This window comes from Aquarana catesbeiana, linkage group LG08, assembly GCF_042186555.1.
Source record: "Aquarana catesbeiana isolate 2022-GZ linkage group LG08, ASM4218655v1, whole genome shotgun sequence".
Lineage (NCBI taxonomy): Eukaryota > Metazoa > Chordata > Amphibia > Anura > Ranidae > Aquarana > Aquarana catesbeiana.
In genome coordinates, this window is record NC_133331.1 from 279,322,421 (window position 1) to 279,345,193 (window position 22,773).

Consider the following 22,773-nt stretch of genomic DNA (forward strand, 5'->3'; position numbering starts at 1 on the left):
GTATGCACAGATCCTCCCCTTCTTGCATTGTCTCCAAAATATGCCAGTTTAGACAGTTACTGGAGTCAGGCTGCACATGCTCAGTTTGGTGTGTATTGCTAGAGAGTTTTTTTTTCTTTGGGAGGGTGCATGTGATCAGCACAGGGCCAATCAGCACTGTCCAGACATGTCCAGAGAGAGGGTCAGGGGTCCTGCATCCTGGACAGCCAGTGTAGTATGAAAACTCTTCCTACAAGCTTTAACCAGGCACTGATAGAAGTCACAAGACTGTTATATACCGCTAATGAGAAAAGGTATTTAGCAGTTTATATTTACTAAAATAATTGCATTCCCATGTTCTGTTTACTGTGTGAGACCAGATATAGTGAATGCACAGTCCTGGGTTTAGTAACACTTTAACTAAGTGGCCCCACCCCCTTGTGACATCATCAACCCAGCATACCTCTGGCCAATGATGTTACAAGGGGAGACATCACTGGGTGAACCCACTCCTTAGTTATTTAAGAACTGTTAGTCGGCAGGATGGCTCTACACCGGGGGGGCATTTATTTTTAAATGGGGGGAGCAGATCTGGGGGCCCCCGGCTGTAGACCCCCACAACCACCAGTCAGGGTTGTCGAAAAGAGGCACTTGTCCCCATCAACATCCTGGTATAGATTTTATTTTTTTAAATTTTTTTTTTAAATGTTGGCATGGGGGTTGGCTTAAAAATTCTTACCAAAGCTGAAGCGCCTGGTATGGATTGGGGGGGGTATTTCCGCGCCATTTATTCACATTTTTTAATGTAACGCTGAGATCACAGGGGAAAGTAAAAAAAAAATTAAATCTAAAAACAAAAAAATCATCTTGTGAGCTCTGTGGTATATAAATAACCGATTGGAAAAAAAAAAAAAAAAAAACACTCCCCAATCCGCTACTTACCCATGTGAAGTCTCTGATGTACAATAAGACTAGATTTTCGCGTAAAAAACTTCCCACACTCCAAACACAAAAATGATTTTGCTCCAGTATGACTCATCTGATGCAAAATAAGATGGTCTCTCGCCGTAAAACATTTCCCGCATTTCAAACATGAAAATGGCTCCCCAGTGTGAGTTTTCTGATGTTCAAAGAGACTTTTTTTCCGAGTGAAGCGTTTCCCACATTCCAGACATGAATATGGCTTCACCCCTGTGTGAGTTTTTTTATGTTCGATAAGACTGGTCCTCCAGGCAAAACATTTTCCACATTCTGAACATGAAAATGGTTTCTCTCCCGTGTGACTCATCTGATGGGAAATCAGATAACCTCTCTCGGTAAAACATTTACCACATTCCGAACATGAATATGGCTTCACCCCCGTGTGAGTCTTCTTATGGTCAACAAGACTGGTTCGCCAAGTGAAACACTTCCCGCACTCTGAACATGAAAATGGCTTCTCCCCCGTGTGGCTCATCTGATGTGAGATCAGATAGCCTCTCTCTGTAAAACTTTTCCCACATTCTGAACATGAAAATGGCTTTTCAGCTGGGTGAGATTTCTGGTGTGTGATAAGATGTTCTTTTTGAGTAAAACATTTCCCGCACTTTGAACATGTATAGGTTTTCTCCCGTGTATGAGCTTCTTTGTGTATGATAAGAGACCGTTTGGTGGAAAAACATTTACCACATATGGCACAGGAAAATGGCTTCTCTCCTGTGTGCGTCCTCTGATGTGCGGTAAGATTCGACCTTCTGGCAAAACATCTCCCACATTCAGGACATGAATATGAAGCCTTTGCGCCTTTGTGAGATCTCTGATGTAAAATAAGACTGGATCTCTGTGTAAAACTTCGACCACATTCTGAACATGAGTGCTTGTTCTCCCTTTCAAATCCTCCCTGATGAGAGAGGAGGTCTGCTTTCCGGGCAAAGCTTTCACCACCCGTAGAATCCAGGAACGGTACACCACTTCTACGCTCTGTATAACCGATAACACAAGGCGGGTGTTTAGGAGAAGAATTGCTGTGTGTGGAAAGATTGGATGATGGATCTACACTGTGAGATAGGGGAGGGGGATTGGGAGCAATGGGACTTTCTTCTGAAGAATCAGTCGTGATATAGTCTTCTATGACTTGATCAGGAGAAATATTGTCTTGTTTTTCCTGGTTATTCCTGCTGTGCTGTTCATCTAGAGGGAAGACAGAATTAATCCTAATCAGAGCAATAAAGCAGAACTCCAGACAAAATATAACAATGTACCTGAGACTGACATGGTTCTTCAAACAAAACTCCAAAATAAAGGAGACAGTGCGGGACTTTGAGTGAGGCACGTAGACACCAGTCAGGGGTCAAGACAAGGTACTTTATTTACATACCATAACATTCATAATAATCAATAAATATGTTACAATATAATTCATTAATATACACAAAAGGAACACGATTGAACATGACAGTGGAAAGGGATTGAGCCTACACAACCTGAGAACTTCCTATTGCAGCAGAATAATTGAACTTCATGAACATTTAAGATTATACATATGAATAATAACCAGATCGGTATGAACATTGCATTACAAAGGTTCTACGCGTTTCGTGAAGTATTTATCCACTCGTCAGGAGCAGCAATATAAACATCTGAAATGAAATGAAACACAGGGGTTTCAAAATCACTGCCTAGGAAAATATGAAAAATAAAACAGTAATTACAAAAGGAGTGTGGATCAAGGAATCTAACCTTATCAGAAAAATACAAATCGCCGTGCAAAAAAATGAGAGCTGGAAACCTCCATTAGGGCATCTTTTCCGGGAGCTGTGGTAGTGTTGTTAGGCATGGCCCCCGCATAGCCACAAGGGGAGAAGACCAAAATCCATAGAGCGATGGTCCATTTTTCTGATAAGGTTAGATTCCTTGATCCACACTCCTTTTGTAATTACTGTTTTATTTGTCATATTTTCCTAGGCAGGGATTTTGAAACCCCTGTGTTTCATTTCATTTCAGATATTTATATTGCTGCTCCAGAAGAGTGGATAAATACTTCACGAAACGCGTAGAGCCTTTGTAATGCAATGTTCATACTGATCTAGTTATTATTTATATGTAAAATCTTAAATGTTCATGAAGTTCAATTATTCTGCTGCAATAGGAAGTTCTCAGGATGTGTAGGCTCAATCCCTTTCCACTGTCATGTTCAATCGTGTTCCTTTTGTGTATATTAAAGAATTATATTGTAACATATTTATTGATTATTATGAATTTCATGGTATGTAAATAAAGTACCTTGTCTTGACCCCTGACTGGTGTCTACGTGCCTCACTCAAAGTCCCGCACTGTCTCCTTTATTTTGTCATATATACAGGGATGGAGGTATGAGACCACACCTGGTCTCTTCCTAATTGAAGTCCCAATCCCCCCCCCCTTTTTTTCAATTCAAACAAAACTCCAGCCTAACCAAACAAACTAATGTAACCCTTTTGCTGCTGCAATTATTAACCCCTTGATGCCACCTATACCCAGACATGCGGCTTCAAAGAAGTGGGTCTTTATCTGTGTGGCTGCATATATACATCTCTTTGTGCTGGAAGCACACCGCAGAGCACGCTCCCAGCACAGAGACCAGGCTCTCGCCGAGCTCCCCAGGTCTCCTATTTACGATTGGGACCTGGGACTCCCGGTTCCCCATCATCTGTTCGCTGTGATAGCCTCTGATTGGCTATCACAGTGATCAGCCACTGTGCAGGCTGCCCCTGTGTTTTCTCTTTTGCATAGAGAGAAAGATACATAGAGGTTGATTTACTACTGTGCATTTCAAGTGCAGTTACTCTAGATCTGAGGGGAAGCTCTGCTGATTTCTATCATCCAATCATGTGTAACCAAAATTTTTTATTTTTTATTTTTCTGGCATGTGATTAAGCAGCCTTTGCAAAGTGATGCTTAACCTCATTTACTAAGCTCTGCTGCAAGTGCACTTGCAGTGCACAGTATATTTGATGTTGTAAATCAACATCATTGTATCTTGCTCTCTTTGCAGGAGAGAAAGATGTAAACAAACAAAAATGTGTAGAAAAAAATAGCTAGATCAAGGCTTGATCTTGGTCAGTGCCAGGGTCAATAAAAGGGTCAAAGGTCATTATATTTTTGGTATGAATTTTTTTTTTTTTTTTAAAGGATAAGTTCACCTTTAAAAAAAAATGATAAATAAATAATAAATGCACATCTTTTTGCAGGTATAAAAAAATTTGCATTTATAATTTTTTTTTTTTATTGGGAGCCTGGAAAGTATTGCTCCCACAATCAGCAGATCGTGGGTGCTATGCAGGGCTCTTGCAGGCTCTGTGTGTAAGCTGTTTGGCTGTACTTCATATGACCAGGCAATTACACATTAACAGGAAGCATCACACACATGGGTTGGACTTGATGGACGTGTTTCTTTTTTCAACCTCACCTACTATGTAACTATCAATGAACTACCCACAGCGCTCAACAGTGCCGTGGTAGTTCATTGAGAACTACAAGCCGACAGCCACAAAGACTGCCCAACCTTGTAGTTTTCAATTCACAGAACTCTGTGATTGAGTGATGCGGCCGGAGCCCTGCAAGGACACCTTCTTAACAGAGAGCCGAGGGGAGAAGATCCCGTGATGTTACAGGTAGGTGGGTGCGGGGGCCAGTGGATTTGTAATATGTTACACCCTGAATATGGGCATAACATGTAACAAAAGGTGAACTTCTCCTTTAAGTATTTTTAAATTAGTATCATAAAAATGCACACTTTCTGAGCATTCCTGATCCCTACCAGGGGTACAAACAACTAAATGTGCGCATATGTGGTATCGCCGTGATCGTCAGGAGCAGGAGAATTTATTTTGGGTTGATCTTTGGTGGTAAGTTATGGTAGTAGAAAGAAATATACAGCTAAATTTAGAAAAAAATATATTATATATATATATATATATATATATATATATATATATATATATATATATATATATATATATATATATATATATATATATATAAAAAAAATTTATTTTGTTACTATTTCGGCCAGTTGATAATAATAAAAAAAAAAACAAAAAAAAAAAAAAAAAAAAAAAACACACACAGGGAATATCGGTTACCATTTACCACTAAAAGAAAGCCCAATTTGTCCTAAAAAAAACAAGGTATAATCCATCTGGATAAACTAAGCAGTTGTGGTGATATGCACAGTTTTACTAACGCATGTCAAAACTGCAAAATTTTGTTCAGGCATTAAGATTTGTTTTACCCTCAGTCACCTCACCAAGGGGTTAAAATCGACAGCGCCATGTAAACAAATTCCCAGCTACTATAACAGCTGGGAGTTGGTTTACATTTTCCTCCTGGCTTTCTGGCTATGTAGTTGAAATAACTCATTGGTCACCTTTGGCCATGTGACCCTCAACTGCTACCAGCTGTCAATGTTTTGTGAGTACTTGAGGCAGTGCTTCTTATAATGGAGTCTTTACGTTGCTTAAAGCGTTTGTGATTTTTACCAACAAGTAAGCCTATAATAAGGACCGGGTGAAGATGAAAGCCCTATCAGCGTGCCACTGGCGGGCTTTGTTCTAAGGTAATGTGCTAGTATGCAATGTTTTTGTTTTTTGTTTTACTGCAGCAGTGTACAACTGCTTTAACAGTGCTGCTGCAGCAGTATGTCTGATTGTAGACATGGATCGGACATCCCCGCTGTAACTGATGCTTTCAACTCACTTTCTACTAACAGGTTGGAGGCTGCTTGCAGCATGCCTACTGATGGTGCCAACATCAGAAGCTTGAAGCTTGCTGTTCCTTACTGTTGGGTGTCTTTTCTCCTCTGAACACTCTTTGGTATTGTCTGGTCCAGGTAGGTTGTCTGGGCTAAGGTTTTCATCATGGTCATGCAGGACTTTATTACCCAGTTCTTCTGACTCTGATTACAGGGGTCACAAGTGTGGCCCTCTCCAACAGATTAATTTACCTGCAACCTTAACAGCTTCTAAACCATCGGCCACAGAAATGTCTGATCCCGAGTCCTTAAATTATTTTTAAATGAGCTTATCCTTGAGGAGTCGCAGCTTATTGCTTTTACTTCCAAGTTTAAGGAGACTGTTTTAGTGGTTATCGATTCAGTGTGCATCACCCTGTTGTTTCTACCAGTGCTTTTTCCAGCCTTGGATCGTATGGGGCCCTGGAGCTGCAAAGACTTTTCCTTTGCATCTGCTTTTTTGGCCGTTTTTACATGAAGATTGGAAGCAGCCTCTGTTGTTTTCTCCCCCTAAACGCTTGCTGGCCTTGTTTCTGCTTGGAAAAGATTTTCTTCAGAAGTGGTTCATTCCCTTTATGGATCCAACCGGGCCTTCTTTTAACAAAAAGAGTACTATACCAGTTGGGGATGCACCCACTTTTATGGGACCAGCTTAATAAGGAGGCCCTCTGTTCTTGCTGGCAGATCCTGCACTGCACCAGATTTAAACCAAGTCAAACTGGGCAGCACAGTGGCTAAGTGGTTAGCACTTCTGCCTGGCAGCACTAGGGTTGCCAGTTTGAAATCCCAGCCACAACACTACCAGCAGAGTTTGCATTATCTACTTAGTGCCTCTGTGGGTTTCCAATGGGTACTCCGGTTTCCTCCCACACTCCAAAAGCATGCTGGTAGGTTAATTGGCTCCTGTCTAAATTGGCCATAGTATATGTATGCATGAATGTGAGTTAGGGACCTTAGATTGTAAGTTCCTTAAGGGCAGGGACTGATGTGAATGTATAATATATATGTAAAGTGTTGCGTAAACTGACAGCTCTATATAAGTACCTATAATAAATAAACTGCTCAATATCCCAGGAAAGCGTGAATAGTTTTTATGTCTTATTGTTACCTGTGTGGATCTCTGGAGGAATTTTGTCTTCCTTAATTCTCACATGTACTTCCTCCTCCTTAGCTTTGACATCTCTCTGAGTGTCTCTGGTGTCTCCGGGGTCTGTGAATAAAGATGAGAGTGAAGCCCCCTGTACTGAGATGTATGAGAGACCCCAGAGAGTGTGTGTGGGGGGAGACTGGTCACGTCTCTTGGCTGGTAACACACAATGACATGATGTGAGGAGGAGAGCCGGAGTCTAATAGAGGCTGATGTCTCCTGACTCCCCCACTGGGCACATACTGTCTCCCCATTACTGTCTACTGACAGAGGAGGGGGGAGAAGAAGAGATTGTTGTAGTGACTTAACAAGGAGAATCTGGGACTCTTCTCTGGATTTAGTGTTTATTACTTACCTGTGCTTATCTCTGGAAGAACTTCCTCCTCCATACATGACTCCTCACCTCTCACATAGGTTTTAAATGTACTCTGACGTTCTTCCTAAAGAACCAAAAAAACCATAAGAATATTGTCATATTTCTGCAAAATAACTTGGGACCTAGAGCTTATTTCCAACTACATTCCATTACCTGATCATCCTGTGAGATCATTTGATGTTCCTGTGTGAAATCCCTGGAATAATGAGGGCTGGAGTAGCTCTCCAATGTGTTTTTGGAAGTGGCTCTATCTAAAGGAAACACACATAACCAACAAGGTGTTATCGAAGCATAGGAAATCTGTAACACTTTTTTTTTCATAATTCTTAGTAAAAAAAAAAAAAAAAATTTCTTTATTACAACCACTTCAATACCGGGCACTTTTACCCTCTTCCTGCCCAGGCCAATTTTCACGCTGTCGCACTTTGAATGACGATTGCACGGTCATGCAACACTGAGCCCAAATTATATGTTTATAATTTTTTTTTTCACACAAATAGAGCTTTCTTTTGGTGGTATTTAACCACTTGCCGACCAGCCGCTACAGTTGTACTGCGGCAGAATGGCACGGTTGGGCGAAACGATGTTATGTAACGTCGCTTCGCCCTGTGGCCACCGCCCGCTGCTTGCCCACGGAGCCGATGCGAGTGCCCGGCAGACACGATCACTGCCGGGCTCCAGCGATCACTCGTAGTACACGGAGAACTGGGATCTGTGTGTGTAAACACACAGTTTTCAGTTCTCTGAGGGGAGAAAAGACAGATCATCTGAACAGCGATCTGTCATCTCCCCTACACAGTCCCCTCCCCCCTTCAGTTAGAACACACACTAGGGAACACAATTACCCCTTGATTGCCCCCTAGTGTTAACCCCTTCACTTCCAGTGACATTTTTACAGTAATCAATGCATTTTTATAGCATTGATCGCAGTATAAATGCCAATGGTCCCAAAAATGTGTCAAAATTGTCTGATGTGTCCGCCATAATGTCGCAGTCCCGATAAAAAAAAAAAAAAAAAAAAAAAAAAATCGCTGATCGCCACTATTACTAGTAAAAAAAAAAAAAATTAATAATAAAAATACCATAAAACTATCCCCTATTTTGTAGACGCTATAACTTTTGTGCAAACCAATCAATATACGCTTATTGTGATTTTTTTTAAACAAAAAATATGTAGAAGAATAGATATCGGCCTAAACTGAGGAAAAAAAATATGTTTTTTTTAATATATTTTTGGGGATATTTATTATAGCAAAAAGTAAAAAAATAATGCATTTTTTTCAAAATTGTCGCTCTTTTTTTGTTTATAGCGCAAAAAATAAAAACTGCAGAGGTGATTGAATACCACCAAAATAAATCTCTATTTGTGGGAAAAAAGGACATCAATCTTGTTTGGGTACAACGTCGCACGATCGTGCAATTGTCAGTTAAAGCAATGCAGTGCTGAAATAAAAGCAGTTAATCACCACTGGGTTTTTTTATTTTTTGCTAAACAAAACAAGACTACAAATTAAAAAAAAAAAAAAAGTTTTTTTTTTTTTTTTTATTATAAAATTTTGCAAATAAATAATTGTTCTTCATAAATTTAGCCCAAAATGTATTCCACTAAATTTATTTCGTGAAAATAACCCAAATCAGTGTATATTATTTAGTCTGTGTGAAAGTTAGAGAGTCCACAAATTATGGTATATATCTGAAATAATCAATCCTGATGTACTGACGGCCAATTTCATTTCTTGAGGCCCAAAAATGTCAGGACAGTAGAAATACTCCCCAAATTACCCCTTTTTGGAAAGTAGACAGTCCAAGGTATTTAGTAAGAGGCATGGCAGGTTTTTTGAAGTTGTAATTTTTTGGGAAAAAAAAAAAATAAATGAAAAATTTCAAAAGAAATTTGACATTTTTTTTTTACATACTGTCACCAGTGCAGTACAGCGTCATCATAGAACTGGTGTGGCAGTGATCAGGGACACAGACTGGTGACAGTACGGAGAAAAAAAAAAAGAGATGTTATAATTGTTTTTTCTATTTATTTTTATTTTTTTATTACATTTGTGTTTATTTTTTTTTTAAACTTAATTATACCACAGTAACATTGTAATACTCTGGGAAAGTGACCAGGATTTTTTTTTTTATGCATTAGGTTTGCTTATAGCAAACATAATGGTCCTGTCTGTACCATGTGATCAAATTGACCAATTACAGCTAGAAACACAAAGTACACAATGGATAGCATGAAAGGAAGCCATCCATTGGTTACAACTGTCATGTGACCTGCTGTGATTCATCGCGGCTGTCACATGGTACCGTCAGCGAGCCAGTACTCTGATCGGTCATTGGCACAGACTGCGCCGCTGCGCAGCCCTGCGATCGCAGCTTTCTGATAGGATGGCATATGAGGTCCAGTCAGGATGAGAGAGCCAACGCTTGGCCATCAATCTGCTATTGGCTGGGTGGGAACGGGTTGAAGTGTGTTTTCCACCTGAATGCCCAATCTATCAAGCCTCCAGTTTAAATCAGCTAAATACATTGCAAGTTCACCAAAACACAAGGTGTGCAAAGTCTTATGCTCTGTACACACGATAGGACTTTCCGATGGAAAATGTGTGATAGGACCTTGTTGTCGGAAATTCCGACCGTGTGTAGGCTCCATCACACATTTTCTATTGGAATTTCCGACACACAAAGTTTGAGAGCAGGCTATAAAATTTTCCGACAACAAAATCCGTTGTCGGAAATTACGATTGTGTGTACACAAATCCGACGCACAAAGTGCCACGCATGCTCAGAATAAATTAAGAAACGAAAGCTATTGGCTACTGCCCCGTTTGTAGTCCCGACGTACGTGTTTTACATCACCGCGTTCAGAACGATCGGATTTTCCAACAACTTTGTGCGACCATGTGTATGCAAGACAAGTTTGAGCCAACATCCATCAGAAAAAAAACATGGGATTGTGTTGTTGGAATGTCCGATCAATGTCCGACCGTGTGTACAGGGCATTACCGTTTGTTTTCTGTAGAGAGCAGTCACAGCCTAAGTAGAAAAGCCTATCTCCTGCCAGCATGCTGCAGAGAAGAACCCTTGCTCTCTATGTGGATGCATGTATTTGCAAATGTGTGAAAACTAAACCCCTGTTTTTAATGTATACTGTTAGACATAATTTGGTTGATTGGAGACTTGTTAGTACATAGAGCTGGGAATCTTCTTTGGTTTTGTTTGACATGCGTTGCCCTTCGTTGTTCTTCTTGCTGCAAAGGCCAGTTATAGGTTGGGGCAGTGGCCATTTATTTGTACTGTGATCTGGCTTTCTGTGTACGATTATCTCTTTTATGTGGGTGATGCACGGCAAACAAAACCAAAGAAAATTTCCAGCTCAACTTACCAGCCAGCCTGCAACCAACCAAATTATCCTGTCTAACAGTATGCTTTAAAAACAGGGGTTTTGTTTCCCTTTCGCCTTGCCCCAGTTACTTCAGAAATACAGAACACCTCCCTTTATGTTACGAAGATGAGAAGAAGTCAAGGTGTCCTGTAGTCCTAACATACTTCCTGTCAGGTGACAACATTGTTCTTTCACAGATACAGTACAGTGAGTGAATGTTGTCACACTAGGACAGAAGATTTGCTGCTGGCAGGGCCACCAGGTGAAAATAAAAAGCCTGGAAAAAAAAGGAAAACAAATGCAGTCACCACATTTATGGACAAGAAGGCTGCAGTATATGGAATCTCTTGTTCCTGGGTGTAGGTACACTCTAATACAGCTGCTCACCTCGGTGAGTTCTAAGGTGTGCAATAAAGCTTGATCTCCGAGTAAAACATTTCCCACATTCTGAGCACGAAAACAGCTTCTCTCCTTTATGAACCATCAGATGTGAGAGAAGGTGGTCTCTATCTGAAAAAGACTTTCCACATTTCACACACAAGAACGGCTTCTCGGCTGTGTGAATTCTCTGGTGTCGAAGGAGTTGCTGTTTCTGAGAAAACGATTTCCCACAATCTGAACAAAAGTAAGGCTTTGTCTCTGTGTGAGTTCTCTGGTGTTCAACAAGACTCGATCTCCGAGTAAAACCTTTACCGCATTCCGAACAGGAATGTGGCTTCACTCCCGTGTGAGCTTTCTTATGTTCAATAAGACTGGTCCTCCATGTAAAACATTTCCCACACTCTGAACATGAAAATGGTTTCTCTCCCGTGTGAATCATCTGATGTGAGATCAGATAGCCCTTTTCAGTAAAACATTTACCACACTCTGAACATGAATATGGCCTCTCGGCTGGGTGAGATTTCTGGTGGTTAATAAGTTGCTCCTTCTGGAAAAAACATTTGCCACATTTGGAACATGCATAGGTCTTCTTCCTTGTATGGGCTTCCTCGTGTATGATAAGAGACAATTTGGTAGAAAAACTTTTATCGCATTTGGAACAGGAGAACGGCTTCTCCCCTGTGTGAGTCCTCTGGTGTGTAGTAAGAGTTGACTTTCTTGCAAAACATCTCCCACATTCGGAACACGAATAAGAAGGCTTCACGAAGCTGTGAGATTTTTTATGTAGAATAAAACTGGATTTCCGAGAAAAACATTTTTCACACTCTGAACATGAATAGTTTTGATCTCTCGCGTGAGCGCTCTGGTGTGAGATGAGGTCTGCTTTCTGTGAAAAGGATTCACCACACTCAAGACATGAGAACATCTCGCTTTCTCTACGATCTGAATGATGGCTGCCACAAGGTTGATCAGAAAACCTTCCCCTGTGAGTGGAGGGATCAGAGAATAGATCTACACTGTGAGACACTGAAAGCATAGTTGGGGTAATGGGGTAGTCTTCCGTTGAATCAGTTGTCACAGCCTCATCTTTTATGTCATCATCTGCAGAGATAAATATAAAATGTATGAGTTTTCTACCTGGAAGAAGGTAAATCATTTATGCTACCAGAGCCATTTTTTGCATTTATTTGCACGTTTAATATTTTAGGCCTGAATATTACATAAAACCCCCAAATATTATATATTTTCTGAAAGCAGATGCCCTAGAGCAGTGGTTCTCAACCCTGCCCTCAAGTACCCCCAACAGGCCATGTTTGCAGGTTTTCCTTCATCTTGCACAGGTCCTACAGGTAAGCCTAGATTAAAGCTTACCTGCAGGTGCAAGAAATATCTCCCAAACCTAATAGGAAATAAAAAATAGAAATAGCGGTACCGATGTCTATGGCGCATGCGCCGTAGACATCGGGCGCAGGCGCACTGAGTGTGCCGTCTCTAACGGCGATCATGCCGTTAGTGGTGGCACCAGCGTGCATGCGAGGGAGTGACGTCATTGCGGCTCCGGCCAGTCACAGCGCAGGAGCCGCGATACCCAGGAAGATAGATGGCGGCAATGAGCTAGTATGCTATGCATACTAGTTCATTATGCCTTTGTCTTGCAGGGTGTATTTTTTTTTCAGAAGCTTTACTTCCTCTTTAAATCAGTCAATGGTTTAGTATTGTGGACAGCTACGTTATCTAAGATTCCTTTCACACTGGGGCGTTTTTCAGGTGCTTTTGGGCTAAAAATAGCGCCTGTAAAGCGCTTGAAAAACACCTCCCTGCAGTCCCAGTTAGAAAGCCCAAGTGCTTTCACACTAGGGCGCTGCGCTGGCAGGACGTTAAAAAAAAAAAAAAAAAAAGTCCTGCGAGCAGCATCTTTGGAGCAATGAAGGAGTAGTGTATACACCACCCCTGCCCATTGAAATAAGTGGGCACCGCTGCCGAAGTGCCTGCAAAGCACTTCGGCAGCAGCGCTACACGGGCGCATCTAACCCTTTATTATTATTTAAAGGTACTTATATAGCGCCATCAATTTACACAGTGCTTTACTTATACATCGTACATTCACATCAGTCCCTACCCTCAAGGAGCTTACAATCTAAGGTACCTAACTCACATTCATATACTAGGGGACAATTTTAGACAGAAGCCAATTAACCTACCAGCATGTCTTTGAAGTGTGGGTGGAAACCGGAGTATCCGGAGCAAACCCACGCAGGCACAGGGAGAACATGCAAACTCCAGGCAGGTAGTGTCGTGGTTGGGATTCGAACCAGGGACCATTTTTACTGTTAGGCGAGAGTGCTACCCACTACACCACCGTGCCACCCGTTATCCTTTAGGCCCCGCTAAAATGACGGTAAAGTACCGCTAAAACTAGCAGCGTTTTATCGTCAATGCCCGCCCACTCCAGTGTGAAAGCAGCCTAATGCCGCGTACACACGATCGGACGTCTCGTCGAAAAAAGATATGACTGCTTTTCCGACGGGATTCCGCTCAAGTTTGCCTTGCATACACACGGTCATGCAAAAGTATGCTGAAATTACGACTGTCAAGAACGCGGTGACGTACAACACTACGACAAGCCGACAAAACTAAGTTCAATGCTTCCGAGCATGCGTCGAATTGTTCCCGAGCATGCGTAGGGATTTTGCGCATCAAAATTGACACAGACGATCGCATTTTCGGATAGGAACTTTTCCCAACTGAAAAATTGAGAGCATGCTCTCAATCTTTTGCTGGCTGGAATTCGGCCAGCAAAAAACCGATGGAGCATACACGCGGTCGCATTTTGCGATGAAAAACTCTCATCGGTCTTTTGCGGGTCGAAATTCCGATCGTGTGTACGCTGCATAAGAGAAATTCCCAAAACCTGTCCTGCCAGGGTTGAGAACCACTGCCCTAGAAAATAAAATAGTGGTAGCTCCAATTTTATGTCACTTGATACTACCCCAAAAGGTCTAGGGCCGGGATCAGCAACCTTTTTCCACTTAAGGGCCGGATTCAATGTATGTGAATGCATGCAGGGTTGCATTGACCTGCCAATAAATGAAGATAATATTCTGGACTCCCTTACATTACACAGCCCCCCCTGCATATCACACAGCCCCCCACCTACCCAGCCCCCCCTGCATATTTTACAGCCCCCCCATGTTATGCTTTAAAATTGTGCACACTCGTGGGATAGCGACAAACTATGGTACCTAAAAATCTCCATAGGCAACGCTTTAAAAATTTCTACAGGTTACCAGTTTAGAGTTTACAGAGAAGGTCTATAGTGCTAGAATTATTGCTCTCGCTCTAACGATTGTGGGGATACCTCACAAGTGTGGTTTGAACACGAAATATGTTTGTGATTGTGACTTATGTATGTGTTCACTTCTGCGCGCAAACACGGAGGGATGGGGTGCTTTCATTATTTTTTTTTTTTTTTTTTTTTTTTTACACTGTCCCTTTAAAAAAAAAAATTTTGATCACTTTTATTGCTGTCAGAAGGAATGTAAACATCCCTTGTGACAGTAATAGGCACTCTTTATGGAGGAATCTACTTTGCACTTAAAAGCATTAAAAACGCCAAGTTTGGCTGTTTTTAAAGCTGACATTTTTTAAAATTTGGCGCCTTTAAGTCTTCAGTAAACCGGAAGTGATGTCATGACATCGTTTCCGGGTACTAGATCTAAGACCCGATCGAAGCCAATTGCGTCGACTCCCGCAGCTTTGGATAACAGCTGAGGGGCTTCTTAGCTGCATCGGTTGTTATCCCAAGAAAGCCGACCAGGATTAAATAGTCCACGGGACGGGTGCACGTGAATTAATCATGTGCACTGACGGACTGGACATTTAGCAGTGGCGGGCCTGGGTGCGGCCCGTAGGTTGCCGACCCGTGGTCTAGGAAATGCAAAATTTCAGAAAAAATAAAAAAATACTCTAAAGAGAATTTCAGGGTTTTTTTCCCTTTTGAACTAATGGGAATATGTATGCAGTCCAGAAACAAACTAACATGAGGTAGATCCTAATTCTAGGTTATTCACATTACCCACTTCAGCTCCGCAAGGTTTTACCCCCTTCATGACCGGGGCATTTTTTGCTGTTCAGCACTGTGCTACTTTAACTGGCACTTGTGCGGTCATGCAATGCTGTACCCAAATTAACTTTACATAATTTTTTTTCACACAAATAGAGCTTTCTTTTGGAGGTTTTTGATCACCACTGGGTTTATTTTTTTTCAATCAAAATGAAAAAAAGACCAAAAATGTTTGATAAAAAAAAAAAAAAGATATTACTTTCTGCTATAATTTTTTTTTTTTAATAATTACTTCTATCTGTATGTATCTGATCACAGTTACACACTGTATTTCTTAAAACTTTTCAATAAAAATGTAATGAAAGGGAAAAAAAAAAAAACTTAAACACAAACCACACACATACAGTATCCCACAAAAGTGAGTACACCTCTCACATTTTTGTAAATATTTTATTATACTTTTTCATGTGACAACACTGAAGAAATGGCACTTTGCTACAATGTAAAGTAGTGAGTGTACAGCTTGTATAACAATGTAAATTTACTGTCCCCTCAAAATAACTCAACACACAGCCATTAATGTCTAAACCGCTGGCAGCAAAAGTGAGTACACCCCTAAGTGAAAATGTCCAAATTGAGCCCAAAGTGTCAATATTTTGTGTGGCCACCATTATTTTCCAGCACTGCCTTAACCCTCTTGGGCATGGAGTTCACCCCAGAGCTTCACAGGTTGCCACTGGAGTCCTCTTCCACTCCTCCATGACGACATCACGGAGCTGCTGGATTTTAGAGATCTTGCACTGCCACTTCCGGTTTGCTGAAGACTTAAAGGCGCCAAATTAAAAAAAATGTCAGCTTTAAAAACAGCCAAACTTGGCGTTTTTAATGCTTTTAAGTGCAAAGGAGATTCCTCCATAAAGAGTGCCTATTACTGTCACAAGGGATGTTTACATTCCTTCTGACAGCAATAAAAGTGATCAGAATTTTTTTTTTTTTTAAAGGGACAGTGTAAAAAAAAAAAAAAAAATGAAAGCACCCCATCCCTCCGTGTTTGCGCGCAGAAGTGAATGGTGGCTACACAAAATATTGACACTTTGGGCTCAATTTGGACATTTTCACTTAGGGGTGTACTCACTTTTGTTGCCAGCGGTTTAGACATTAATGTCTGTGTGTTGAGTTATTTTGAGGGGACAGCAAATTTACACTGTTATACAAGCTGTACACTCACTACTTTACATTGTAGCAAAGTGTAATTTCTTCAGTGTTGTCACATGAAAAGATAGAATAAAATAATTACAAAAATGTGAGGGGTGTACTCACTTTTGTGAGATACTAAAATTATATATATATATATATATATATATATATATATATATATATATATATATATATATATATATATATATATATATATATATATATATACACACACACATACACACACACATATTGGAATTTTTATCTTTTTCTTCTGTTATACTGGTAATGGCGGTGATCAGCAACTTATAAGGGGACTGCAGTAGTGTGGCGGACAATCTGACACTGAGGGGAACTGACTAACTGCCACTGACATCACCAGTGATGCTAATACAGTGATCAGTGCTGATAATATGCACTGTCACTGTGGTAATGACACTGGCTGGAAAGAAGTTAACATCTAGTGGTTAAATGTGTGCCTAACAATGTGTAATATGTGTACTGTGAGCTGCTTTTACTAAGCAATCTGCTTACTCCCTGCTTAGCAGGGAGAAACAAACAGCACATTGTTGCTGTCTGTAAAAAGCTCTGCGTTGTTTACCAATAAAGGGCTCTCTTCTGTCATTCGCTCAACGCTGGCCGGGACCCACTGATTTGCTTGTGCTGCAGCAAATGACAACACAGTCTTCCGGGACCGTAGGTGCATATATAAGTGGACCCAGAACACCGTGACGTATAGGTACTGTACGGGATTGGGCTTGTATGAGCCGACCTGCATCAGTAAATGTACTGCAGTAAGCTGGCTGACACTTTCTGTATTTAGGGCTTATGCCTCACCTGTGCTGATGTCTATAGGAGATTCCTCCTCTTTAATCCTCATATGTCCTTCTTCCTCCTCTGAAATTTTGACATCTCTTTGAGTATCTCCGGGGTCTGTGAACAGAGATGAGAGTGAAGCCCCCCGTACTGAGATGTATGAGAGACCCCAGAGAGTGTGTGTGGGGGGAGACTGGTCACGTCTCTTGGCTGGTAACACACAATGATATGATGTGAGGAGGAGAGCCGGAGTCTAATAGAGGCTGATGTCTCCTGACTCCCCCACTGGGCACATACTGTCTCCCCATTACTGTCTACTGACAAAGGAGGGGGGAGAAGAAGAGATTGTTGTAGTGACTGAACAAGGAGAATCTGGGAGTCTTCTCTGGATTTAGTGTTTATTACTCGGGATGAGCTCAGGTGTGTTCGGAGTCCAAACCCTAATGAGCTATCCTGCCAAGAAGCTGTCAAAGTCAACAGCCAATGATAGGTGGCAAAGGCATTCCCCACCCCACAGCCGTATGTATGCAAGGGGCATGTAAATGTGCAGCTGTGGGGTGAAGAATGTCTCTGCTGCCTATGATTGGCTGTAAGCTTTGACAGCTTCTCGGTGGGATAGCTCAGGTGAGTTTGGATTTGTGTCTAAACACAACTGAGCTCATCACTGTTTATAACCCACCTAGGCTGATCTCTGGAGAGACTGCTTTTTCTTAAAAACATTCTCTGAGCTTATTTATACCCACAGATAAGCCTATAATGGCGCTTACCTATAGGTACAATAAACATCTCCTAAATGTGCACTGTTTAGGAGATACTTCCCTTAGTAGCAGCCAGTGATGTCACCGTCACATGCACACTGCTCTCTAAGGACGGCATGCTCTGCCATGGTTGTGACACCTGCGTGTGACGTCATCGTGGTTCAGCCATTCAAATGGCTGAAGCCCACGAACCTGGAATGAAGATCAGGTAAAAATGGAAGCCTTGTCAGTGGTGACAGCTAACTGCTGGAGGACTTCGTTTTAAGGTAAGTCTGTGATAATGTGCTAGAATGTGAACAGAATTATATGACATTACCTACACTGGCCCAATTTTTTCTTTTTGTGGTTCACTACCACCAAGATCAGCGTTTTTGAATACTTTGCATTTTTTTAAAATGCTGTCATTGGTTGCCGAGTAAACCGGAAGGGACGTTGTGACGACACTTCCGGGTTACTACATCCGAGACCCGATCAAATGTTCGGGTCTCCGGCCAGCCATCGCATGTCCCGGCTGGTGACTCAGATCTCCCGGTGGGACGGGAGAGCCCAGGCGAGCCGTGGAAGGTGACAGGACGGGGGAGAACGTCCTCTTCCACTGCCTGTAATAACCGCCAAATGGCTGCTTAGCCGCATCGGTTGTTATTACAAGAAAGCTGACTGTCGGTTCTAAAAAACGGTAGCAGGGTGATGCCCGCAACTGCAGGCATCACCCCGGTACAACCACTTGAAGCCAATAACGTACAAGTATGTGATTTGGCAGCAAGTGGTTAAAGCTGAACTCCAGCTTTTGTACACTTTACATGGCCCCAATAAAATATATACCTCACTAACATGTGAGGGCGCTGGATGTGCGGTATTTGCGGATGTGTTTCAGGTTTGAGCCAAGACCTTCCTGTCCCGTACCCAGAACACACTAGAGTCTATCTGGATGGTGCTCAGCCGCTATTCATAGGAAGCGATGTATTCCAGCAATGAATACAAAGCTTCTTCTGATTGGCCGAGTCAGAGGTTGTGACATCATCAGCTTGGCCCAAATGTAAAGTGTAAACAAAGCCGGAGTTAAGCTTTAATCTTCTCAAATTTTTCCCTTGTTTTTCTTGATCACTCTGGTGTCTGGGAATAATAGAGTGAAACCCCTTTTTCACATATGTATGAGAGACTAGAGAATGCAGAGCATGTTCTTCAATGTCCTTTGTTACAGTATTTAGTGTTTATTGCTCACCTGTGCTGGTCCCTGGGGAAATTTCCTCTTCCTTACATGGCTCATCACCTCCCACATACAGCTCTCCTGATTCTTCTTTTACTTCAACTTTTACTACAAAAAGGTCTTCACCCTAGATAAATGCGGTCTACTTTTAACAAGGTCCGATTTGCGATAAGACAGATCAATATCTTTTTTTTTAATAAGAAAACAAAAACTAACGACAACAATTAAGTCCCATTTACCTGATCCTCCTGAGGGATCTCCTGATGTTCCTGTGTGGAGTCCTGGGAATACAGAGGACGGGGACATCTCTCTGGTGGGTTCCCATTACTGGATCCATCTGTAGGAAACACACACACAGACTGAATACATTGTTTCTATGTCTTTATATCAGAGGATGTGTGTATCTAGGTGGATCCTCAATACTCTTTTTTACAAGATATGAAAGTCTCCTCTTACCCGGTGATGAGAGAGGCGGCCAGATCTCCATCATGATGTCCTTCTACATATCCATGTGTCCTTCTATATAGTCCCACTCCGCTTGCAATAAAAAAAAAAAAAAAAAAAAAACACCATAAAAAAAATGTAAAACAGGAAACGCATAAAAACACCTAGACCAGGGTCCCTCAACTAGGGATCCTCCAGAGGTTTCTAGGGGATCCTTGAGCAATTTTGGCCTCTCAGATAAGTTCCCACAGACACCATTGATCTTTTAAGCATGTGTAAGGGGGTAATTATTCCCAATGACCACAAGTGTAAGGAACATTCTTCCCACTGACCATCACACTAATGTATCATGAGTAGATAGACAGACAGACAGACAGACAGACAGACAGACAGACAGACAGACAGATAGATATTTTCAGCAGGGCTTCCTTGAGACCGGAAAGTTATTTCCAGGGTTCCTCTGTGTTGAAAAGGTTTAGAAAGGCTGAACTATGCAGTCAAACTGTATGGTGTGAATTGTATTTCTCTACACACCGTTACCTAGGAGGGAATTTTCTCTCCTGAACTCCCTATAAAAGATAACAATATTGCTGACATGCAGACACCATAGGATGCCAGTTTTCAACTCCTTTTTCATTCCTTGTGAAGTATTTTAGTTTCTTGGCCCAAGTTTTAAGATTTATAAAAAAATTCCCACTGAACTGGAAACATTTTGATTCTTCTATGGCTGTTTTCACTTGAGAGAAGTCATTCTAATGATCAACTTCTGTTAAACAGGACTGTTGGAGAACATTCATTCAATCAGCTGATGAAGCCCTGATCAGGGTATTCTCACAGCGGAGGGGCTCCATTCACCTTATTTATTTATTTATTTCAGGTACTTATATAGCGCCGTCAATTTACGCAGCGCTTTACATATACATTGTACATTCACATCAGTCCCTACCCTCAAGGAGCTTACAATCTAAGGTCCCTAACTCACATTCATACATACTAGGGACAATTTAGACAGGATCCAATTAACCTACCAGCATGTCTTTACCTTATTTGTGTGGATGGGGGAATATGGTAGTTTTCTTTATTTTCGATCAGCCCGCTATGATAGCCCCTTCTATCTATGGCCAGCCTTACTCTGGCCTTCAGCTTTTCTCAAATTTAAGATTAACCCCCCCCCCTCCCCGATCTACAGCATAAATTATTCCAGATAACCCATAGTATACGGCTAGGTTCACACTGCTGCAGTGCGAATTTACCGCGATTTTACCGTGAATTTACCGCGAATTTACCGCGATTTTACCGCGAATTTCAGGAGTTGGATATAGCTGCGATTGATAGTCTAGCCAATGGAATCATAATGTAAAAAAAAAAAGGGTCTTAACTTCCTGTGTACTTCCTGGTTTTTGTGGAGAGTAGTGTGGTGGAATTCGCACATATGTGAACCATCAATGCGATTCAAGAACGATTTACATTGATGTCTATGGAGACTAAATTCGCAACGCAACGCAGTAAACTCGCACAGGACCTTTTTTTCACGCAGGTTATATTCGCAACGCGTCGATGTGAACGGCACTAATGTTAATCTATGTAATTTAAATGACTTGCGAATTTGAGCGATCGCAACGGCTCAAATTCGCAATAGAATTCGCAGCAGTGTGAACCTAGCCTAAAGCACGGTGCTATGTCGGAGCCACAATAGTGTCCCATTGACTTCTACTGTGAGAACTAATTTCATTCAAACATTGGCAGTGATCAGAAACAACTGCGGGTTCCTTGTCCATTTATTACCACCACTGCCAGTTCCTTGCCCATGTATTACCACCACTGCCAGTTCCTTGCCCATGTATTACCACCACTGCTAGTGCCTTACCCACATATTACCACCATTGCCAGTTCCTTGCCCATGTATTACCACCATTACCAGTTCCTAGCCCATGTATTACCACCATTACCAGTTCCTAGCCCATGTATTACCACCATTGCCTGCTCCTTGCCCGTGTATTACCACCATTGCCAGTTCCTTGCCCATGTATTACTACCATTACCAGTTCCTATCCCATGTATTACCACCATTTCCAGTTTCTTTGCCCATGTATTACCACCACTGCCAGTTCCTTGCCCATGTATTACTATCATTGCCAGCTCCTTACCCATGTATTACTATCATTGCCAGCTCCTTACCCATGTATTACTATCATTGCCAGCTCCTTACCCATGTATTACTATCATTGCCAGCTCCTTACCCATGTATTACTATCATTGCCAGCTCCTGCCCATAAATTACCACCATTGTCAGTTCCCTGCTCATGTATTGCCAGTTCCTACCCCATGTCTTACTACCACTGACAGATCCTTGCCCGTGTATTACTACCATTGCCAGTTCCTCCTCCATGTTTTATCACCCCTGACATTTTTTTGCCCACATCTCACCACCTTTGACAATTTCCCATGTATCGCCGCCATTGCTCGTTCCTTGCCCATGTGTTGCTATGATTGCTCCCCCAATCCCATTACCTTGTGAAGCTGCACCTCTGAAGACACCCATAATTCAGGGCAGGCCCCTATAGACCTGTGTGCTACAACTCCTCTGCTGCCAGAATGTATTTGTATTAGGTATGGACTTACGTAGCTTTTCGAGGAATACAATCCCCATCATCCCCCCTCCCTCAGTAATGCCCCATCCAGTCCATACAGAGTGCTGACACCCCCTTCTCTCATAATAAGAAGTCATTATTTACCTCCCCCTCCACACATCTGCTGGAAGTAAAATGCCCCTGTGACGTGCCACTGCCACCTCTTAAAGGCCTTTCCACAAAAATGTCGGCAGACCTTTCTCCTGTCTGCGCGCGCACGTTTCTATAGCAACCAGGCACATCTAGTCAGCCAGGGAGCGCGCTGAGGAAAATCAACCATTCCAACCGACCGCCCCTCAGTAAAGCGGCCCCGCCCACCGAGCGACTGCGCGCAGACTGGCCGCTAGAGGCCAAATCTCCCCGCCTATTTCTTGTATAATTACTTTACATTTCCATGAAGGAGGCTACGTATTATTTTGAGTCCTAGTAATTCTCCAACAATCTATGACATATTTTGTTTTTCGGAAGCCGCGCTCAATGCTGGGGGGGGGGGGGGCGGCCATTTTGTTGTAGCCTTCAAGAAGCTAGCTAGTATTGTATGGATCTTTCTGCAGAGTGTGTGTCTCTTTGTCCAGTCAGTGAGGAGGAGGTGGTAATCTTATTATGAGAGAAGGGGGTCCCAGCACTGTGTGTGTTCTGGA

The 22,773-nt window shown here is 42.0% G+C and overlaps 1 protein-coding gene across 5 annotated transcripts in view; it reads right to left on the reverse strand.

Annotated features, from left to right (window-relative positions):
- Nucleotides 1–22,463, reverse strand: part of LOC141104501 (uncharacterized) — a 37,566-nt gene extending 15,103 nt beyond the window's left edge. For 2 of the 5 annotated variants that reach the window (XM_073594059.1, XM_073594060.1), the window contains exons 1-10: nucleotides 22,238–22,462; nucleotides 19,515–19,595; nucleotides 19,298–19,395; nucleotides 19,074–19,185; nucleotides 17,115–17,210; nucleotides 11,024–12,118; nucleotides 7,405–7,502; nucleotides 7,231–7,315; nucleotides 6,837–6,938; nucleotides 922–2,148 (exon numbers count right to left, since the gene is read on the reverse strand). In XM_073594059.1, the coding sequence (XP_073450160.1) occupies nucleotides 922–2,148; nucleotides 6,837–6,938; nucleotides 7,231–7,315; nucleotides 7,405–7,502; nucleotides 11,024–12,118; nucleotides 17,115–17,210; nucleotides 19,074–19,185; nucleotides 19,298–19,395; nucleotides 19,515–19,548 (2,947 nt within the window). In that variant the 5' untranslated portion in view covers nucleotides 19,549–19,595; nucleotides 22,238–22,462. Of the gene's footprint in view, nucleotides 1–921; nucleotides 2,149–6,836; nucleotides 6,939–7,230; nucleotides 7,316–7,404; nucleotides 7,503–11,023; nucleotides 12,119–17,114; nucleotides 17,211–19,073; nucleotides 19,186–19,297; nucleotides 19,396–19,514; nucleotides 19,596–22,237 lie in introns of all 5 variants that reach the window. The other 3 variants (XM_073594061.1, XM_073594063.1, XM_073594064.1) reach the window with 3 other exon arrangements.
- Nucleotides 22,464–22,773: the final 310 nt, after the last annotated feature.